At 37.2% G+C, this 20035-nt stretch overlaps 1 protein-coding gene across 3 annotated transcripts in view; it reads left to right on the forward strand.

Annotated features, from left to right (window-relative positions):
• The window catches only part of Pla2g4a (phospholipase A2 group IVA), a 277980-nt gene that overhangs the window by 158698 nt on the left and 99247 nt on the right, over nt 1-20035 (forward strand). For all 3 annotated transcript variants that reach the window (XM_028874724.2, XM_028874723.2, XM_037211339.1), the window contains exon 2: nt 4625-4724. In XM_028874724.2, the coding sequence (XP_028730557.1) occupies nt 4692-4724 (33 nt within the window). In that variant the 5' untranslated portion in view covers nt 4625-4691. The remainder of the gene's footprint in view (nt 1-4624; nt 4725-20035) is intronic.

Below are 20035 nucleotides of genomic sequence, written 5' to 3' on the forward strand. Positions count from 1 at the left end.
GTTAAAGAAATGCAACATAAACAAAAGTAACACACTTTAAAATAATATTCTACTACAGTTTATAGCTGAGTGATGAGTTCTTTTCTCCCCTGGTAATGTATACAGTGCTTTCCAGTACCATTAATGCTCCTCAGTAGGTGTGAAGCCTCTCATTAGGAACTAGTTCAATTCTCCATATTTCACAATGTGTTGTACATAAGGAGATGTTCCTCTTCTTTATGTAAACATACTTTGAACTCATAGAAATATCAGTGCAGAAATATCAGTTGTAATGGCAAGTCAACTATGTTGATCATGTTTTATTTTATTTTATTTGTTTGGGTCTTACTTTAAATTTTAATTATGTGTCCATACCTTTGTTTGAATGGAAGTATGTGCACATTTAAGTACCGGTGCTTGAAAAGTCCAGAAGACAGCGTTGGATCTCCTTGAGCCGTATTTACAGGTGGTTATGAGACACACTCTGTGCTGCTGGGAATTGCAAGAGCAGAGGAACAGAGACCTTGTAACTACTAAACCATCTTACCAGTCCCTGTTGGCTTTTATTTACTTTTACTTTTTTTTTTTTAATTTGGCTAAGTTGCCCAGACTGTCCTGAAATTCACTGTGTGGCACAGGTTAACCTTGAATTGCAGATTGTACTGCCTCAGCATTTTGGGTGCTATTATTACAAATGTATATTACTATACCTGGGTGTTACTATTGGCCACTTTAAATAAGATAAAATAGCAATAGCTTACAAAGTCCTGGTAATTGTAAAAGCTAAACAGGATTCTATCAATTAATGAATTTGTAACACAAGAAATGCACAGCTATAACATAAATACAAGAGTCACAAATTATCCCAGAGTGTATAATTTTGCCTGTGTCTTTTAGTGCTGTAATTTGTTCACTTTAAAATGCTGTGTCAAGAATACTTAGAGGCAAGGCAGAGGCAGAGCATAGCACAACAAAGAAATAATACTGATGGTATGTTTGCAATATATAGCTTATTAAGAAAATTTATAAGAGGAAAACAGAGAAACATGAATCAACATTGACTAGCAGAGTGAGAGAGAGGTGCAGTTTACATGCAGTTTATCCCCTTTAATGCTTAGGTCAGCTGTTAGTACCACTGTCTTAGTTTCCTTTATTATTGGTATGATAAAGACTGTGGGCAAAAGCAACCAGAAGAGAAAACAGTTTCTTTGACTCCCAAGTCCATGTTACAGCTCATCAGCTAGGGAAGCCTGGGCAGGAATTCAAAGCAGGAACCTAGAGGAAGGAGCTGAGGCAGAAGCCTAACATTCTGACATTAGCTGTCTTAGTTAGGATTTCTATTGCTGTGAAGGGGCACCATGACTGGCAACTCTTATAAAGGGCAACATTTAATTGGGGCTGGATTACAGTTCAGAGGTACAATACATCATCATCAAGGCAAGACATGACAACATGCAGGCAGACATGGTGCTGGAAAATGAGCTGAGATGCCTACATCTAGATCAGCAGGCTACAGGAAGTGGTCTGAGACACTGGGTGTAGCTTAAGCAAAGGAAACCTCAAAGTCTAACCCCACAGTGACACACTTTCTCCAACAAGGCTACACCTACTCCGACAAAACCACACCTCCTAATAGTACCATTCTGTGGTGGTATTCTAATTGTACTGAAATGTGATTTTGATTGTATGTTAATAAATAAAGTTGCTCGGGGGTCAGAGCTATTAGAGCCATAGACAGAGTGTCGTGGTGGTGGTGGTGGTGGTGCATGCCTTTAATCCCATAGATCTCTGTGTGTTCAGGAATACAGCCAGCATTGGAGACATATGCCTTTAAGACCTGGGGGGCTGTACATACAGACAGTGACGAGGCAGTCACGTGTTTGGGTTTACAACCAATGAGAAGGCAGAACAAAATACTATGAAAAGATGGACAGACAGGATATAGCTCTCTTTTTTTCGGAAAGCTAGGAGCTCTCAGGAGGAAGGGTGAGATTTTAGCTCTGGGCTCTGACCTCTTGGCTTTCTCTTTTACATTGGTTCTGTGTTTCTTATTTAACAAGACGGTTGGTTACATCTACACCATTCCCTTTGGGGTCCATTTTTTTTCAAACCCACCACATTAGCAATTACATTTATCTTCTTTTTAAAAATTTAAATACAGGGTTTCATATAGCCCAGGATGACTCCAAACTCCATATAGCAGATGACCTGGAATTCTTGATTTTACCATATCTACCTCCCAAGTGTTGGGATTATAGGCATGTTCTACTATGCCGGGCCTTTGGAAACTAAATGTCAAAATGATTTTTGGTAGAGCCAAATACTCAAACTGTAACACAGAGGTGCTTGATGATAGGATCATTTATGATCAAAATTTTCTTTTTGTGGGGAGAGAAAGTTGAGACAAAATCTCATGAAGCCTAGATTGGACTTGAATGCCTGATACTCTTGCCTCTACCTCTGAGTGCTAGAAATGTGTGTTCTGCCATGCCTAGCAAACTTTTAAGTTTAAAGTAGGGCAATGTAAAACAAAATGAACACACACACAAAATCCCACAACAATTTTATATTGGGTTATTGAAAGAAAATCAGAACGATAGCTTGGCTTCACTTTGACTAAAATGATTTAAAACACCATATCCATCTTCAGCCTAATAGACAGGTATGATTAGCAGGGCTAGTGATATGGTTTGATAGGTTAATGTCCTTGACTCCAAGCCTGGCAACATGAATTAGGTCCCTGGAACCCACATAGAAGAATGATTCCTATGAGTCACCCCCTGATCTCCACATGCATGCAATGTACATTTACAGACACACACACACACACACACACACACACACACACACACACACAGAGGTACAGTCTGTCACATGCACAAAAAATAAATGTAAAAACTGCATGACTAAAAAAATAAATATAGTTATGTTTAAGTTGGGCATGGTGCTACACTGTTTTTATCCCAGCCCTAGGGAGGTGGAGATAGAAGAACCAAGAATTCAATATATTGAGTTCAGATCTTATGAGCCCCTTTCCATCCATGATGAAATATTAATGAGCTTGGTATTGGCAAGCAGCCACTGCCGCTGTGAGTTTCTAAGTTTAAGAGCTTTGCCATGTTCAGGACAGTGTTTCACATATTGTTTCCCAACCTTCACTCATATTCTTTCTGTTACCTTTTCCACAATGTTCCCTGAGCCTTAGCATCAAGGGATGATATAGATGACCCATTTAGGGCTAAGAATTTAACAGCCAGCTATTCTTAACTCTTTGACCAATTAAGAATGCTGCCCTATACAAAAAGAAGCTTGTCAGCCAAAGCTTGAAATCAGCACTAATATGTAGTTTTATTTAGAAGTTGGTTTTATATGCCTATTTAGCAAAACAGCAGGAGTAGGCACCTCCTAGGACCTATGACTTCCCCCACCATGGAGTTTTGGCCAGCTTGACAGTACCAGGTCTAAATTCCCTCCTGTGGAGGAGGCTTTGAACCAATCAGAAGAAAGCAGTTGAGTACCCTTATAACAGTAATGCCACTGTTAAACAAAGGAACACATCTTGCTTGCAGGGTGTCACAGCAGTGTAAGATCATTGATGACTATTTTCTTCAGCAGACTGTGTATCTCCTTCATTGAATAATTTTTATCTTAATTTAATATGAATGAATTATGGAAAAAATACAGAGAATACTTTTTTCTATTAAAATATTTTTATGGTGTCACATGCTTTTAATCCCAGCACTTGGGAGGTGGATCTTTGAGTTCGAGACCAGCCTGATCTACAGAGCAAATTTCAGGACAGCCAGGTCTACATAGAGAAACCATACTTCAAATAAAATAAAATAAAATAAAATAAAATAAAATAAAATAAAATAAAATAAAATAAAATATTTTCACTTAACTGTTTTCACGTAAACTGGGGGCTTAGAAGTGAAAAAAAAATTCAAATTCCATTACCAAAGTTCATGTTCAACATGAATGCATTTTAAATTTGCAAGTCAATACCTAAAGTGAAAAAGCAATTACTTTCTTATTGTGAATTTATGTAATTCTGGCCAACTGAAAAAGTAAAGAACATGAAATATTTACTTATATATGACATGATATTTTTGAAAGAAGTCTATATCTTTTCAGTTATGCATAAATGTGTGTGAGTGTGTGTGTGAGTGTAGACAGTCGTGAAGGTCAGAAGAGGGCATCATATGTCTTGTAGTTAGAGCTACTGGTAGTTGTGACATCCCTCATGTGGGTCCTGGGAAGTGGACTCACGTCCTCTGCAAGAGCACTACAGTGCTGTTAAGTGCTCAGTCATCTTTCCAGTCCCCCTAAAATAATTTTAATTTTCTGAAATTCAATAAATGGCTCATCATATACTTAACAAACAGAAACAAACCAAAACAGTAGCAACAATAAAACTTTTGAAAAAAAATTAACAAATAAATATGCAAGTTAAACAGTAGTATCAAAATATGCTTAGCATTCACCTACAAGATGTGTGCGTATTTTTAGTCACATATATAGAGAGCTCAGTCCGCCTGATCTACTCTAGTACACTTTCATTTCCAATTGTGTCTAGTCACCATGATTTAAATCTTGGGACTGAGTCCAGAATGAAACTTAACGATGATGATTATTTGTTTTACAGGCTTTAAAGAAGCTAGAGTACCAGAGAAGACCTAGGAGGTGTGAGAATCTCTGCAGCTGGGGCCAAAATGTCATTCATAGATCCTTATCAGCACATTATAGTAAGTGGTGTATTCTTTCCGGGAGGGAAGCTGATGTGTTCCGTGTGCGTGTGTGTGTGTGTGTGTGTGTGTGTGTGTGTGTGTGTGTGTGTGTGTGTGTTTGTGTTCTGTATGTGTCTGTGCACAATATGTGTTTATATTGATGGTGTTACTAGTAAATCTGAAACTTTAAACTATTCTTTGAATTCATGTTATATGCATGAACATAATGTTCTACACTTGGCTATGGTGCATTATAAAACAAACTCATGTCTTTTGGTTGCTGTAAATCTTCAGAAAAAAATAGATTTAGGAAAAAAGATAACCAAAATGTCTGTAACAACACCAAAATTCATGAAACAACAACAAAAAAAGTATTAGCATTTCACATTTATCAAAGAGCATAATTGCATGTGACTTTGTAGACAAAGGACAAATTAATTTCTGAGTTTAGGACTGTATATGAGAATGCATCTCCAAGGCAAACAATTCTATAAACTTTCACTTAGCTAGAAATGCTAAACAAATTCTTCTATGGCTGGCTAATCTTTAGTGAAGAGTTGACTAATTCAAATTTTATTCATTGTGATTTTCTGTATTTCACTGAAAACGTAAGTCTCTCTTTTGATTAAAAACAAACTAAATCAAAACAACAACAAAAAACAAAACAAATAAACAAACAAAAACAAAGGAGCGATTTTCTAGCTGAATTCAGCACATGGAATTCAGTTAGGTTTCAATGGACTGGAGACAGACTTTGTGAGTATTGATGAATAACCTATAGCCTATTTTTACTTATGGAAGTACTGTTGCCTTGTTCAGTCTTCCCTAGTTAGCCTTTCTTTCCCTGCCTGGATTAGAAATTGATAAATTATAGCTCTTGTAATGGTTTCTTCCTTTTTATTCCCCCAGTACTGCATTTGTCTCTTTCTTCACAGTAACACTCAACGGTGTATGTCTTGTGCTAAACTCAACGGAACTCTGCCTGTTTCCCTCCCCAGCTCTGCTGGCCATTCTCTCCTTAAATTCTCCTGAGATTTCTTTCTTTTTCATTTGTTTTCTTTCCTTTGGTTACTTCTTAATTTTCTTTTATAATTTTCTCTTCTTTCCCTCTTCCCACCCTTTCCTCTCATTTTCCCTCCTCCTAGAGATACATTGCTAAGCTAAGCTTAATACAGCTTTACATATGTATCCCACCCAGGAAACATCATCCAAATAAAAATATCCATTATTAGTAAACCCAAAGATTGGTTTATGACTCTTATACTCCATAAATCTCTTCAAAGAAACTAGTATATCTAATGTCATAGGTACATTTTGCTTCCCCTGCTACATTTCTCTAAATATCTGGATTCAATATTATGTTTCAGAAATTCATTCATGTTGTTGTGACTAGAATTTTACATGTACATATTGTCATGTATTATTTTATTAATTGAGTAGATTGCAAACTATGCATTCTACTGATAACCACCATATGCATTTTGTATGTCAGTAGGGATTTGCTGTAATTTAGACAGCTATAGGTGTGGCACTTGATTTATTTATTTTTTTTTAATTTGTATTGGTCTATTAGTCTGTGTTTGTCCCATTACCAAACTACTCTAGTTGCAAAGATTTGAAATGCATATCTATGGTCTCATAAAGCTTTCTATTTCTTCTCCAAGATGAAAGATGATTATTATTTTTACTCTTGAATAGTCACGTAAATTTTGGAATCAGTTTGTCAAGTCAAGTGAACATGGGCATACACACACACACACACACACACACACACACACACACACATACACACACACACCCTTCCCTTCACTCCTGTAATGACTTTACAGATCAATATTAATTAAGATAGAGCTGATATGACAATACTGAGGTTATTAATCTATTAACAACCAACAAACCTCACTGAAAACAAAATTTATTCAGATCATTTTTAAAGTATTCAGTAATGTGTTGTAGTTTTCTGTAAGAATCACATATATACATATATATATATAATATGTATATACAAGATTCTTATATATACATATGTGTGAGTATATATAATACTGGTGTATTTATGTATATATAAATTCTTATTATGTACACATATATATTTCTTGATATTTTAGTGTTATTGTAAAGATATTTGTAAACTTTATTTTTTAATTAGTTTTTGTAGTGGTTCATATGAGAATGACTTTTATAAGCTCAAATGTTTGAAAGCTTGGTCCTTAGTTAGTATAACTGTTTAGGAAGGATCTGGAGGTGTGGCATTGTTGGAGGAGGTGTGTCACTGGGGGAGTGGAGGTGGAGATTTCAAAAGCTTAAACCAGGCTCAGAGTCTTTTTCTCTACCTGCTGCCTGTGGATCAGGTTGTAAATTCTCAGCACATGCGTGCCTACCACCATGCTTCCTGACTTGAGGATAATGAACTAATTCTCTGTAAGCAAACCCCATAGGGGTTATATAAGAGTTGCCTTGGTCATAGTGTCTCTTCAGAACAATAGCACAATAACAAAAGCAGTTTTTGTCTTCATATGAAAACAAAATTGATTATTGTTCATCCAGAGACCTCACTGAATTTCTATTAATCCTTTGGACAATTTTTTAGATTTCTAGCTTAACCATTTCCGTGATTGGTGAATACTTCTAGTTTTCCTTCTTGTATTTTGATCACTGAGTATTAAATATTCTATTGTTTGAAAACCATATACCTTAGCCCCTAAGTTTTGAGATGTCATATTTTAATATAATATTTTTAATTTTCACTGTGATTTATGCTTTGACACATAGGTCATGTAGATATGTCCTTATTAATTTTCAAACATTTGATAATTCTTTAGCTATTTTTGTACTTCAAGTGTTTAAAATATATAAGATTTTTTTTTTGAGACAGAGTTTCCCTGTGTAGCCCTGGCTGTCCTAGAACTTGCTCTGTAGAGCAGAGATCTGTCTCTCTGCCTCCCGATACTCCATAAAATTTTTAAACAAGTTTATATGTGATTATCAGCTAGCATATTATCTATTTTGATAAATAATAACATGTAAAATATGTTTCATATCCAAATTTTGCTTTATGAAATTTTGAGTTGTGTTTTTTGGCACATATAACTTTGAATTTAAATATATATATTATATTTATAAATATAGTATAAAAATATATATTATGATTGATTTGGCATTATATCATTAGTAAGTCCTTTTTATCTATGATAATAATTTTGTTTTAAATTTTATTTCATCTTTTATTATGGCTGCTGCCTGTTTCTTTGTTTAACATAGTCTGTATTTTTTCTTATATTTAAAGCATTTATCTTTTAAAAAGCAAATAATCAACATTTTTGTGCAAAAATGCTTGTAATCTTTATTTTCTGAAACAATATTTTATTTTTCTTCATGGTTCTGTATATTAAAACAATGCTTTTTTTTGGGGGGGAGTTACTTTCTACATAAGTAAGCTGCTTTTAAACCTTTAAAAAAGAAATTTATTATTTTTAATGATGTGCATGTAAACTTCATTGCAGTTGCCCATAGGGGCAAGGGGAATCAGAATTCCCATGAGCTGGCATTACAGGAGGTTGTGAGCTGCCAACGTGGATCTAGGGATTGAACTCTGGTCATCTGCAAGAACCTTGTACACTCTTAACTACCAAGCCATTGTTCCAGCCCACAAAGTATCTTATATCTTAAATATGGGTTAGTTTTTATTTCTCATTCCATCACCCTCAGAGAGATAGGTGTTTTTATATAACTCTCAGATAATGTAATCACACTGGTCATTCTCAAACTTCCTCATAGAATCTGGCCTCTGGAACAGACAAGGAAGAAGAAGGGAAAGCAAGGCTCTGTGTCCTTATGCTGGCCACTAGATACAGTTTGCAGCTCAAGTGTTTGCACATCTGGTTCCTTCTACCTCTAAACACACACATTACCATTCACTGGATACTGCAGTATAGCAATCCCTGTCAACAGCACTGGGGACACAAAGGCAAACCTAGCACATGTTAGCTTCTTCCCTCCCTCTTTCTAAATAGACCCCTCCTACTTTCCTGTGTGCATTTTATTAAATCCTGATTCCACGCATGAGACTAAAAATACAATATTTGTCTTTGTGAATTGTAGAGATCTTTCATTTTCTTTTTCTTATTTATGTATTTGTTTGTTTATTTATTTATGTATGTATGTATGTGTGTGAGATGAGGTCTTGCTAATTAATGTAGCCTTGGCAGGCCTGGAATCTACTATATAGACTAGGCTGGCTTTGAACTCACAGAGATTTGCTTGCCTCTGACGCTGGAATGCAGGCCTTAAATGCATGTGCATCACTCTTTTAAGTGAAGAACTATGAATTCACAGTTTTCTCCATTTTCTTGGTGCTGTGTGTATATCGTGACAACTCTGAGTGCATATGTGTAGATGAAAACATGCCTCCTTCTGGTTTTCACAGGAAGTTATTTTTCTATTAATTAATTTGGGGTCAGGGTCTTGCTATGTAACTGAGGCTGTCTCAAAGCTCACTGTGTGTCTGAGCAAACCTTGAAAAGACACTCATCCTTTTGTCTCTGTGCGGAGATTATAGGGGTGTTCCACAATACTAGAAAGACCTTTTAAAAGTGCATCACTGAACTCTTTCAATATAGAGCATCAGTAGCTTAAAAGGGAAGAGGGAATGAAGCCAGATATCCTGTAAGGAGCCATTGGTGCCAAACAAGCCAACAGTCTGGTTGCCCTAGGACCCAGGATAGTGCTTTTAAAACCACACCTCTGTGTTGGAGAGTACTGTGGGCTGATGGGGTGTTTGCAGCCACCAAGCTCTCTTGCTCTTAGTGGTACTGGCTTATGAGATGGTAGTAGAGCAGAGAGAGATAAATGTGCAATAGAACTACCTTCCCATTAGCCCAGAGTTATTTTAAGGTGTTTTTCAATATTGAAGATATTCATGCCTTTAGAATTTCTTTTAGCCTTTTTTTTTATTATTTTGTTACAATAGAAACATTAACTTCATAAGGAGAGATCAACAATAAAGCATTTATGAAACTCTGTAAAGCTGTGTTACTTTGCCTGTGTAAAACACTTGATTGGTCTAATAAAGAGCTGAAAGCCCGCCAATAGCTAGGCAGGAGAGAGAAATAGGTGGGGCTGGCAGGCAGAGAAGAAAAAAGAGAAACAGCAAGGATCAAGAAAAGGAGAGGAGGATACCAAAAGCCAGCCACCCAGCCACCCAGCCACCCAGCCACCCAGCCACCCAGCCACCCAGCCACCCAGCCACCCAGCCACCCAGCCAGCCACAGAGTAAGAAGGGACGAAAGAATATAGAATAAAGAAAGGTAAAAAGCCCAGAGGCAGAACGTTAAAGAGAAGCGGGATAATTTAAGTTAGAAAAGCTGCTAAGGCTGGGCATTCATAAGTGAGACTAAGTCTCCTTGGATTTATTTGGGAGCGGGGTGGCAGGCTCCTGAAGAGTCGAAAACAAAACAAAACAAAAAAACAACAAAACCAACTACAGGGGGCTGTTATGAGTTCAAGGCTAACTTGGACTACATACTAAGATCCAGGACAGCCTGGGCCACAGTATGAGTCTCTGTGTCAAAAAACAAAACAAAACCAATTTTATGAAAGTTTCCATCTTTTTACTCAGAAAATTAATCATACCCTTGTAGTTTTTTTCTACCACATATTAGCAACAGGCAGCCACTGCCCACATTCATAGAAATGAAGGCTAGCCTTTCATTAGAGACAGTCAACCACACAGATGTACTAGCATGACCTATTATGAAGAAAGGACCTTTAAAAATGATGCTGCAGGATGTCTGGAATGTGGACAGGTATTTTTCCAGATCATTACAGTAATAGGAAAACAAAAACCCTACCAGTACTGAGTATGAAATCCAAGATTTAGTATTCTGTTGGTAGTGTTGGTATTCCCAGTTACGTGCTCAGGAGCACTGGGCTTTGCCTCATCTGGAATGCAGGGTATAAATAGTACCCTTTGTGGTGTCTGCCTCACAGGGTTCTCATAAATAATACATTACTGTGTGCATAACGTGATTTCTTTTAAAATGTTTTTTTAAAAAACCAGCAGAATATTTCTGGGACTCCAGGATCCTGCTACTGGCAAATAGATATGAAAGTAACTAAATTGTACTTACCAAAGCATGGAGCTATACCCAAATATTATGATAATTATGGCAAATAGTTTAATTTTGAACACAAATACAATCTAGAAAAGTCTGGAATAGGAAGGCTAGTGTATTGGGCTTCTTCAGCAGGGCCTCATAGGAATTATTGACTAACTAACTACAATACTGAGGATGAGTCCACATGGTTGCAAAGCCTGAGAAGCCATATCACTTGCTTTCTCAAGATGGAGACACAGTAGATGTGGAGGTATAATAATTCAGTGCTATTATAAAGGCCCGTCTTAATTTCATTTCCTGTTGCTGTGATAAACAACTGTAACAAAAGCAAGTTAAAGGAGAAAAGGCTTGGTTTGGTTCATAATTCTGGGTTAACAGTCCGTGATTGTGGGAAATAAACATGGAGGAAACTGAAGCAGCTAGACCCATCCACAGTCAAGAGCAGAGAAAATAAATAAATACACGCATGTTTGTGCTTGTTGAATTTTTTCCACTTGTACACAGTTCAGGATCCTGTGCCCAAGAGTCGTATAAGGAAGTGGTACCACCCACAGTAGGCAGGTCTTTCCATTCAATTAACATAATCCCCAGAGACACATCCACCGGTCAACCTGATCTAGACAGTCCCTCACTGAGACTCTCCTCCCAGTGATTCTAGTGTGTCAATTAAGGTTAGTCATCACAAGGCTTGAGAATGAGGGGAAGCTGTTGGTTGTTAAACTTCCCAGCCTAAGAAGTCATCTTATAGGCAATGATGAGACTTCTCAGCTCAAGCAGTACAACTAGAAAAAGAAGGCAACCTCTATGTTCTGTTCAAGTTCCATCAACAGATTGGGTGATGGATGTCCTTCCACAGTGATGAGGGTGGTCTACTTTATGGAGTCCACCAATTCAAATTAGAAATCATGTTAAATTGACTGCCACATGGTCCATTCAAGTTGATGATTCTCCCCATGTGGCCATGTCTGTTCACAAGCCTCCTTTTAGCAGCAAAGTGCAGAAATTACAACTACTATTCATATTTCTGCTTTTATACCGTAGAACATACTTCAGAAATCCATAGATTACAAAGAGTTAAAATTTTCTTTTTAATTTTGTTTTTAATTATGTGAGTGTCTATGTGGGTATGTGCATGTGAATTCAGGTATCCAAGATGGCCAGAGCTGTCAGGTCACCTGGAGCTGGAGTTAAAGATGGTTGTGAGCCACCTGATGTCAGTGCTGGGAACCAAACTCTGCTTCTCTGCAAGAGCAGAATGCCCTCTTAACCTTTGAGCCATCTGTCTAGGCTGAGGCTATCGACTTCAGTCTTTTCCTTCTCAAATTTCTCTTTGGTTCTTTGTAAAATCTCATCCAGTTTTATGAGTTTCATTCCATGTGGTTGTATTCCTATGGACCTCCACTTTTTGAAATTTCTTTTTAAAGGAGTCATATAGCATGGCTATTAAATGGATAGGCCCATCTTTGGTTCTCTGTCTGGGTGTCGTACCTCTTCATGCCACTAATCACTTCAAAATTTGTGCTGACCATCCTGAAGAAATCGAAGTGCAGAGTTATTCCTCGAGGACAGAACTTGGTCTGACTCTTTTAGAGCTGTTGTGTGACAGTTCCCTTCTAGACTGAAACATTCCAACCTTCAGGGATGCTCTTTAAACTGGGAAGGTAAACAACTCAAAATAGCTTCAGAAAGTTCCTGAAACTGACCAGATTCCTTAGGCCCCTCCATGCCAAAGTAAGCAATAAAAGCTGTAAAGAAGACCATGAGACCAGACTAGCTGCCTGGAAGAAGTGGAAACTAGCCCAGTTGCCTAAAAGAGGCCAACTGAGGCACCTAGGAAGGACACTGACCAGATTCACTATGCCCCTCCCTGCCAGAGTAAGCGATAAAAGCTGCAAAGGCTCTCCGATAAGCCAACCTGCCAAGAAGACTCTGAAACCAGCTGAGCTGCCTGGAAGGCGGTTTAAGACTAGAGTCACTTGGAAAGGCCATTCTCCACAACCTGTTGAGCGGCCTGCAGTGTGTTCCAGGTTCCCAGCTTTTGTTAGTTGTCACCCTTGCTGGGGTGAGCTTTGTCGATGTGGCTGTCTTTGAGTCATTTCTGCCTCTGTAACTAACCCCTCACTCTTATTCCTGTAAGTAACCCCAGTAAAACTCATTGATTCAACTACACAAATTGTGTAGTTTCTTTCTATTTTGTGTTTCGTTTTGTGAAACAGCCTCTGTAGCCTGGGCTGGCTTCCGATTTACTGTGTAGCTGTGACAGATATTGAATTCACAATCTTTCTGTTCCTGTCTTTCAAGTGCTGGATTTTTTTTTTTTTAAACTGAGTTTTTCTCCTTCAATTATCACATTCATTGTTCACATTAGTCAGTTTGGCACTGTATTTTCAAACATCCAGACAGCATGCCTTGCTCATATCTGTTGACTCCTCTTCTACCATCCTTCTCACAGACCCTTCCCGGTCCCCAGTTATCCGTTGTATTTTTAGTGTCACCAGGTACGGGAGAATGTGTGCTACCTTTGGAGGGAGACCGTGCTGGCCCTTCATGTACAGAGAGGGAAAGGATAGAGCATTCCCTGCACTAGTTACTTGTCACAGTGAAACTGCAAGGTCAGGAAGTGAAACTGCAAATAACCAAGGAAGGTGAGGGTAATATCAGGGCGGAGGTACGGTCCTTTTTTTTTTTTTTTTTTTTTAACAGCTCTGAAATCATTTGGAGTCCCTGGCTGCCGATCGAAGATCACTATCTCTCTGCTCAGTCGTGAGATTCTGTCCACCCTCACCGTGCCAGCAGCCTTTGCTGTTCTTAATGTACGGGTACCCTTCAGTGTAGGTTTTGGTTAGAGTTAAAAAGTGGTGTCTAGGTAGAGAAAAGCACTATTTACCTATAGAATCTACCTTCTTTTCCATCTGATTAGTTTTAGGATAGTTGCTTTAGATCTTTTAATAGCAGACATTTAAATTTAGCCAAACCATCACACTGGCTTGACCTAAGTTGGTTGTCTTTTTCATTGTTAATCATCTTAGTTACCAGTGTCAACATAATTGTACAGAATCAACTGAGTACACTATCTTTTTTTTCCTATTGTTTGGTAAATTTTAATTCACTATGGAAAAGATTAAGGATGAGGACAGATACTCAAAGTAAGGTAATTCTAGACCTGCAGGCAAGGCTTAATCTCGGTGACTAAGTCAGAAGATGGAGCTTTGATTTGACATCTCAATAGAACCGCAGCATCTTTTTCTGCCAGCTGCCGCCTAGTACTGTCCTGAGTCACTGGTTTCTCTTGGAGAACGTTAGCTGTGGAGTCACTGTCGTTTCCTTTGGCGGCATCCCCAAGCCATAAGCAGCTGTCTATCATCCGAGTCAGAACCCAGCCCAGATGAAGCGTGGGACTGGAGAGATGGCTCAGTGGGTAAGGCCACTTGCTGCTCTTCCAGAGGACCTGAGTTTGGTTCCCAGAATTCAGGCAGGGCAGCTCACGACCACCCATAACTCCAGTTTCAGCGCATCTAATGCCCTCTTATGGCATCTCTGAGTACCCCCATACACATGGTATATGCTCACACATACACAAAATATAAAATAAATAATTTAAGATACTAAAGCCTAACATAATTTATAACAATACATATATACATAGATATTTATCTACACACACACACACACACAATTTGTTTTTTTTGAAACAGGGTTTCTTTGTGTAGCTTTGGAACCTGTCCTGGAACTAGCTCTGTAAACCAGGCTGGCCTAGAACTCAGAGAGATCCATCTGCTTCTGCCTCCTGAGTACTGGGATTAAAGGCATATGTCACCATTGCCCAGCACAATACATATTATTTTTATAAGGTCTACCATTTATAATGATGCCTCATTGTTGTCAACAGTAGGGATCTTGGGAAGACTGAGAATCAGCATCTAATAGAATAGCTAGAATGTAATGCACACTCAACAAGTCCTTGTGATGTTAACATATTTTTTTCTGTGCTTTAAGAAACATTTGATGTGTGTATACTCGCAACTACTTAAAAGTTAAACTGGAGATAGATAAAAGTATTGCTCATAGGTTTCATATTACAGGGAATTTTAGACATTCAATAATCATTGAATATTCATATACTATTACATGTTCAAAGGCATAGATAAGCATAGATCATTGGCAGGTAAGCAGGTTTACATTGTAGAATTCAATGTGTGTGATCTCTCTTTGCCTTCCTCTCTCTTTCTGTTTCTCTTTCTTTCTGACATAGGATCCCACGAATACTAGCCTATCTAAAGCTCACTTTGTAGCTAGGGCTAGTCTTGAACTCTTTATTTTCCTGTCTCCATCTCTTGTGTGCTAGGGTTCTAGACATACATCTATAACAATTACTTTTGAGGTCTCTTAGATAGAAAAATTTGATGCCCTAAGTTGGACTTTCCAAGGCAAGTTTCATTTTACTTCAAGCCTAGGCATATATGTCTTGGTTCATTTTTCATTTCAGTGCAGATGTCCAGTTGTTATAGCTCCATTTGAGGAAAGAACAAAATCTCTTACGTTGGTCCACTTTGTTCTTCCATAAGTACTGGACTGTCTTGGTTACAGCAGCACAGGGAATCATGAAGTCGGGTTGATTTAGTTTAGTTCACCTTTAGTATTTTAGTGCCCCTTTAATATTGTATGTGCTATTCTGGATTCTTTTTTTTTTTTGCCTATACATAAGCAATTTTGAATCAATTATTCTTGACAAATAACTTTACATGATTCAAGGAATGTGTTGAATCTATAAATTCAGGGTGTTATTTTTGTGTGCATTTCTGTTTTGTTTTGATTTTCAGAGAAAAGGTCTCACTATGTAGCCCAAACTGGCCTTTAACTTGCTGCCTCTGTCCATGAAGTGCTGGAACTGTGCATGCATACCACTGTGCTTAGCACCTCTAAGACGAATTGCTAAATGGTCTTACTAATAGAAAACATGGAGCCAAATATTGGGGTAAAAACCAATAGACCAGGAAAGCAGAAAGAAGCCAGCCATGTTCTTACTACTTGGAAATCCTCAGCCAAAGAGAGAACTGCTTCCTGTATGCCCACACCTATATGCCTTTCTGTCCCTGCCTTCTCACTTCCTTTCTCTGCCTAGCTACATCACTTCTTCTTTCTGCCCAGCTCTGTCACTTCCTGTCTGTCTGTACAGATCTCCAGACCTCTATGGTTAGTGCTGGGATTAAAGGCGTGTGCCCCACACCTGGCTTTGTTCCCAGTGTGGCCTTGAACTCACAGAGATCCCAGATGGATCTCTGCCTCTCGCATGCTAGGATTAAAGGTGTGTGCCCCATTGCCTGACTTCTATGTTTAATATAGTGGCTGGCTTTTTTTCCTCTGATCTTCAGATAAGCTTTTTTGAGGTGCGCAAATAAAATATCACCACATTTCCCCCCCTTTTTTTTTTATCTAAAATAAAAAAGTTATAACTAATATAAGAAAAACTATATACAATAAGTACAATAACAATATACAATCTATACAGACAATAAATACATAACAATGTCTAGTCCATTTGCATTTGATAAATTCAGTGAAAATATTCCATTATCTGTCCTATTTTTGTGAATCCAAAGGATTGCATCTAATTTACCTTCTATCCTAATTTGCATTACCAACTGAAAGCTACTTTTTGATGTCTTTCAAATGTATACACTTTACATCTCTAAGTGAGTTTCTTTTCTGAATTTCTTAACAAGGAAAACTATAACTGTCTAACCTTCAACTCCCTCAGAGACCCAAGAAGGAAATAATATTACCAGGTTAAACAGGAAGTGCAAGCAAATGAATTCCAAAAAATGTGAGTTATGACAAAAACAGCCAGCTTCCTGGACAGTCACTTAGGGTTTCTCTGCAACACTTGAGGCATCCTCTTTGGTCTACAGGCTTAGCATGTCTGACAGACTCCCTGTGAAGCAGGATTTCTAAAGAGCTTTCCTACCTTTTCTTGGCAAGGATCGGCAGTCATTTGTTTTGTGTCCTGCTGCTGTGCATCTGTTTGCAGGAACCTTGCCATTACTGTGGCAGCATGTTCATGCCAGGGAGCACTTTCTTGCCCAGGGGCTAACTTTTGCCACAATGAAAGTAAACTCTGTATGGAGTTTCTTCAATGCCCATCATCTTCTCTGAAGTAGATTGGTGCTGCCAGGAGCAGATATGTCTCATAGTCATTAAAAAAAGAAAAAATATTGTTATTAAAACATCTTAAGTGCCATATTCTGTAGATCTCTGAAATGTTTAAAGATGACCTGTCTATCTAAAATATATCTCTGCTTGACCTTGAAAACATACCTAATATGACTACAAGTTCAATTGTAATGACTACTAACTTACATTTCTTTATATCCTAAATAGTTGGTAACAATAACTTTTAAGGGTTAGCAAATTGCATTACATTGTTAAATGAACTGTATAGGTATAAAACACCTTGAACAAGATCAGAAATACATGTACAGTATTTTCTAACAAAATCAATCTCAAATTTGTATCAATATACATAATTTGTGTACAATATACAAAAATCCAACCCAATGAAAAATATTTTAAACTGGTAGTTGCCTTCTAAAAGTAGATTTAATAATCTATCATTTTATCTTTTCATATCTGTATAAATCAATCTCAACTAGTAAATCAATGAGAATATATATAAATTTGTATACAATATACAACAATCCAATCCAGTGTAAAATATTTAAAACTAGTAGTTGCCTTTTAAAAGTAGATTCAGTAATCTACCTTTTTATCTTATCAATATTATATGTGCTAGTCTAGAATTTTTGCCTAAACATAAACAATTTTGAATCAATTCTTGAAAAATAACTACATGATTTAAGGAATGTGTTGAATCTATAAATTCAGGGTGTGTTTTTGTGTGCATTTCTGTTTTGTTTTATTTTTATTTTTTTGATTTTCAGAGAAAAGGTCTCACTATGTAGCCCAAACTGGACTTTAACTTGCTGCCTCTGTCCATGAAGTGCTGGAGCTGTGCATGCGTTCCACCGTGCCTAGCCCTCTCACTATGTTATAGGGACATATTTTAAAGATAATTTTATATTTTATGTAAGTTACTTTAGGTCATTGCACAGCGGGTTTCTCATGGACTTGCCATGCTCATCAACATTATCCTTTCTTCTCATTCATTCTTCTTCCTCTCTGTTCCCTCTCTCCCACCTCCTCACCTCTGGCTGGTTCTCTTTTTGCCCCAGATATCCCCTGCTCAGTGTTCATGTCACATGTGCCCCATTACCCTCACCTTCCTCCCCCTTCCTTAATCCCCCTTCCCTGTCTTGTGATCTTTTGTCTGAATTTGTGACTTAAACACACAGGGAGATAAAAGCAAATTTTATATGTAGCCTAAATTACGCATAAGAGAAAAAATATTTTTCCTATTACGTCTAGCTTATTGTATGTGACATAATGGCTTCTAGTTCCATCCATTGTCTGGCAAGTGCCATGGCCTGCGATTCCTTTTTAGACCTAGGACTAGATTTGCTAATATTTTGTTGAGTAGTTTTGCATCTACGGTCATGAGGAACATTAGTCTATAATTTTCTTTTGTTGTAATATTTTTGTCCGGTTTTGAAATTAGAGTAATGCAGGCAGCCAGCAATGAATTAAGAAGTATTCCATCTGTCTCTGTCCCCTGAGAAGACTGAACTTAACTGTTGTAATTTTTTTCCTTAAACAGTTGGTAGAATTCACAAGTGAACCCATGTGAATTAGATGCTCTTTCTGAGGGGAATTATCAGTTCTTGACTCAATTTATTTAGCAAGTGTGCATTTATTGAGAATGTTTGTTATTTGTGGGACTTTTGCTGGATTGTTCAATGAATTGTTCCAGGTTATCTATTTTTTTTTTTAATTTTGGATCAGAGAGATTTTCATAAATTCCTTTCCTTGTCATTTTATTGTTCATGAAATCATAGTATTTTTGCCTTTTGATTTCTGAAATTAAATAAACCATTTCCTTGTTTCTGAAATGCCCTGGCTAAAGGTTTATTGATTTTATGCTGTTATGTTGCATTTATTTATTATTGTTTTTGAGACGGGGTCTTACTATGTAGCCCTAGCTGGCCTGGAACTCACTGTATTGACCAGGTTTGCTTGGAACTCCCAGAAATCTCCCTGCCTCGGCCCCTGAATGTTGAGATTAGAGATAAGCAATACCACAGATGGCCTGGTCTATTCAAAGAATGACATTTTGGGGTCATTGTTTCCCTATTCATTTTGTATTTTCAGCTTTTCTGATATCTGCCCTTATTTTACTATTTTCTCCTTACTTTGTGTTTTAACTTGTTCTTTTTTTGTGTGTTTCCTAAGATGAAGCTTATTCATTTTGGATTTTTCTTCTTCCTTCTGGTCAAAGAATTGGATAATATAAAATTCTCTCTGAGCATTCTTTTCATTGTATTCCACAAATTTCCTAACTTGTATTCTCATTTCCTTCATTAATTCCAGATATTTGTGACTTTCCTTTCTTGTATTAATTCCTTGACTCACCTATTTGTGGGCTCACAAAGTTGGTTATCTCTGTGTGTTTGGGGGACTATACGTCTTTATGTTCTTAATTTTTCATTTATTTAATTCCTTGTATTATGAAAACATTATTTTGTTTCTGTATTTTAAATAAGTATGCTTATTGTTCGGTACATGGTTTATTTTGGTGAATCTGCCATGGGAGGTTGAGAAGACTATATGTCCTGATGGTAGATGACATCATCTCTAGATGTTCATTGTATGCAGTTAATTGATTGAGCTCTGAGGCAATTGCATGTTTACCACTGTTGTGCTTGCTACATCTATCTATTACTAGTGGAGGGCTGTTACAATCTCCAGCTGCAATAATAGATCTATTTCTTCTTGTTGTTATATATTACATTTTGCCTCATGTATTCATGTTGTATTTTTTGACACATATATATTAAGGATTATTATATCATTTTGAACAATATTTTTTTAATTCCTGATTATTTTTATTGCCTTAATGTTTGGTCTATCTGAGATTAATGTAGCAAACCAGTTTTATTTTACATAATATCTGCGTGGCATGCCTTTCCCCATTTCTTTACATTTATAAGTGGGCTTATTCCATAGAGCTACAGCCGCCTCATTTTAATACACACTAGAGAAATGACAACCTTTTTTTTAACAAATGTTGTTGGGAAAACAGAATATCCACACGAGATAAAT

Source organism: Peromyscus leucopus, chromosome 15, assembly GCF_004664715.2.
Source record: "Peromyscus leucopus breed LL Stock chromosome 15, UCI_PerLeu_2.1, whole genome shotgun sequence".
NCBI lineage: Eukaryota > Metazoa > Chordata > Mammalia > Rodentia > Cricetidae > Peromyscus > Peromyscus leucopus.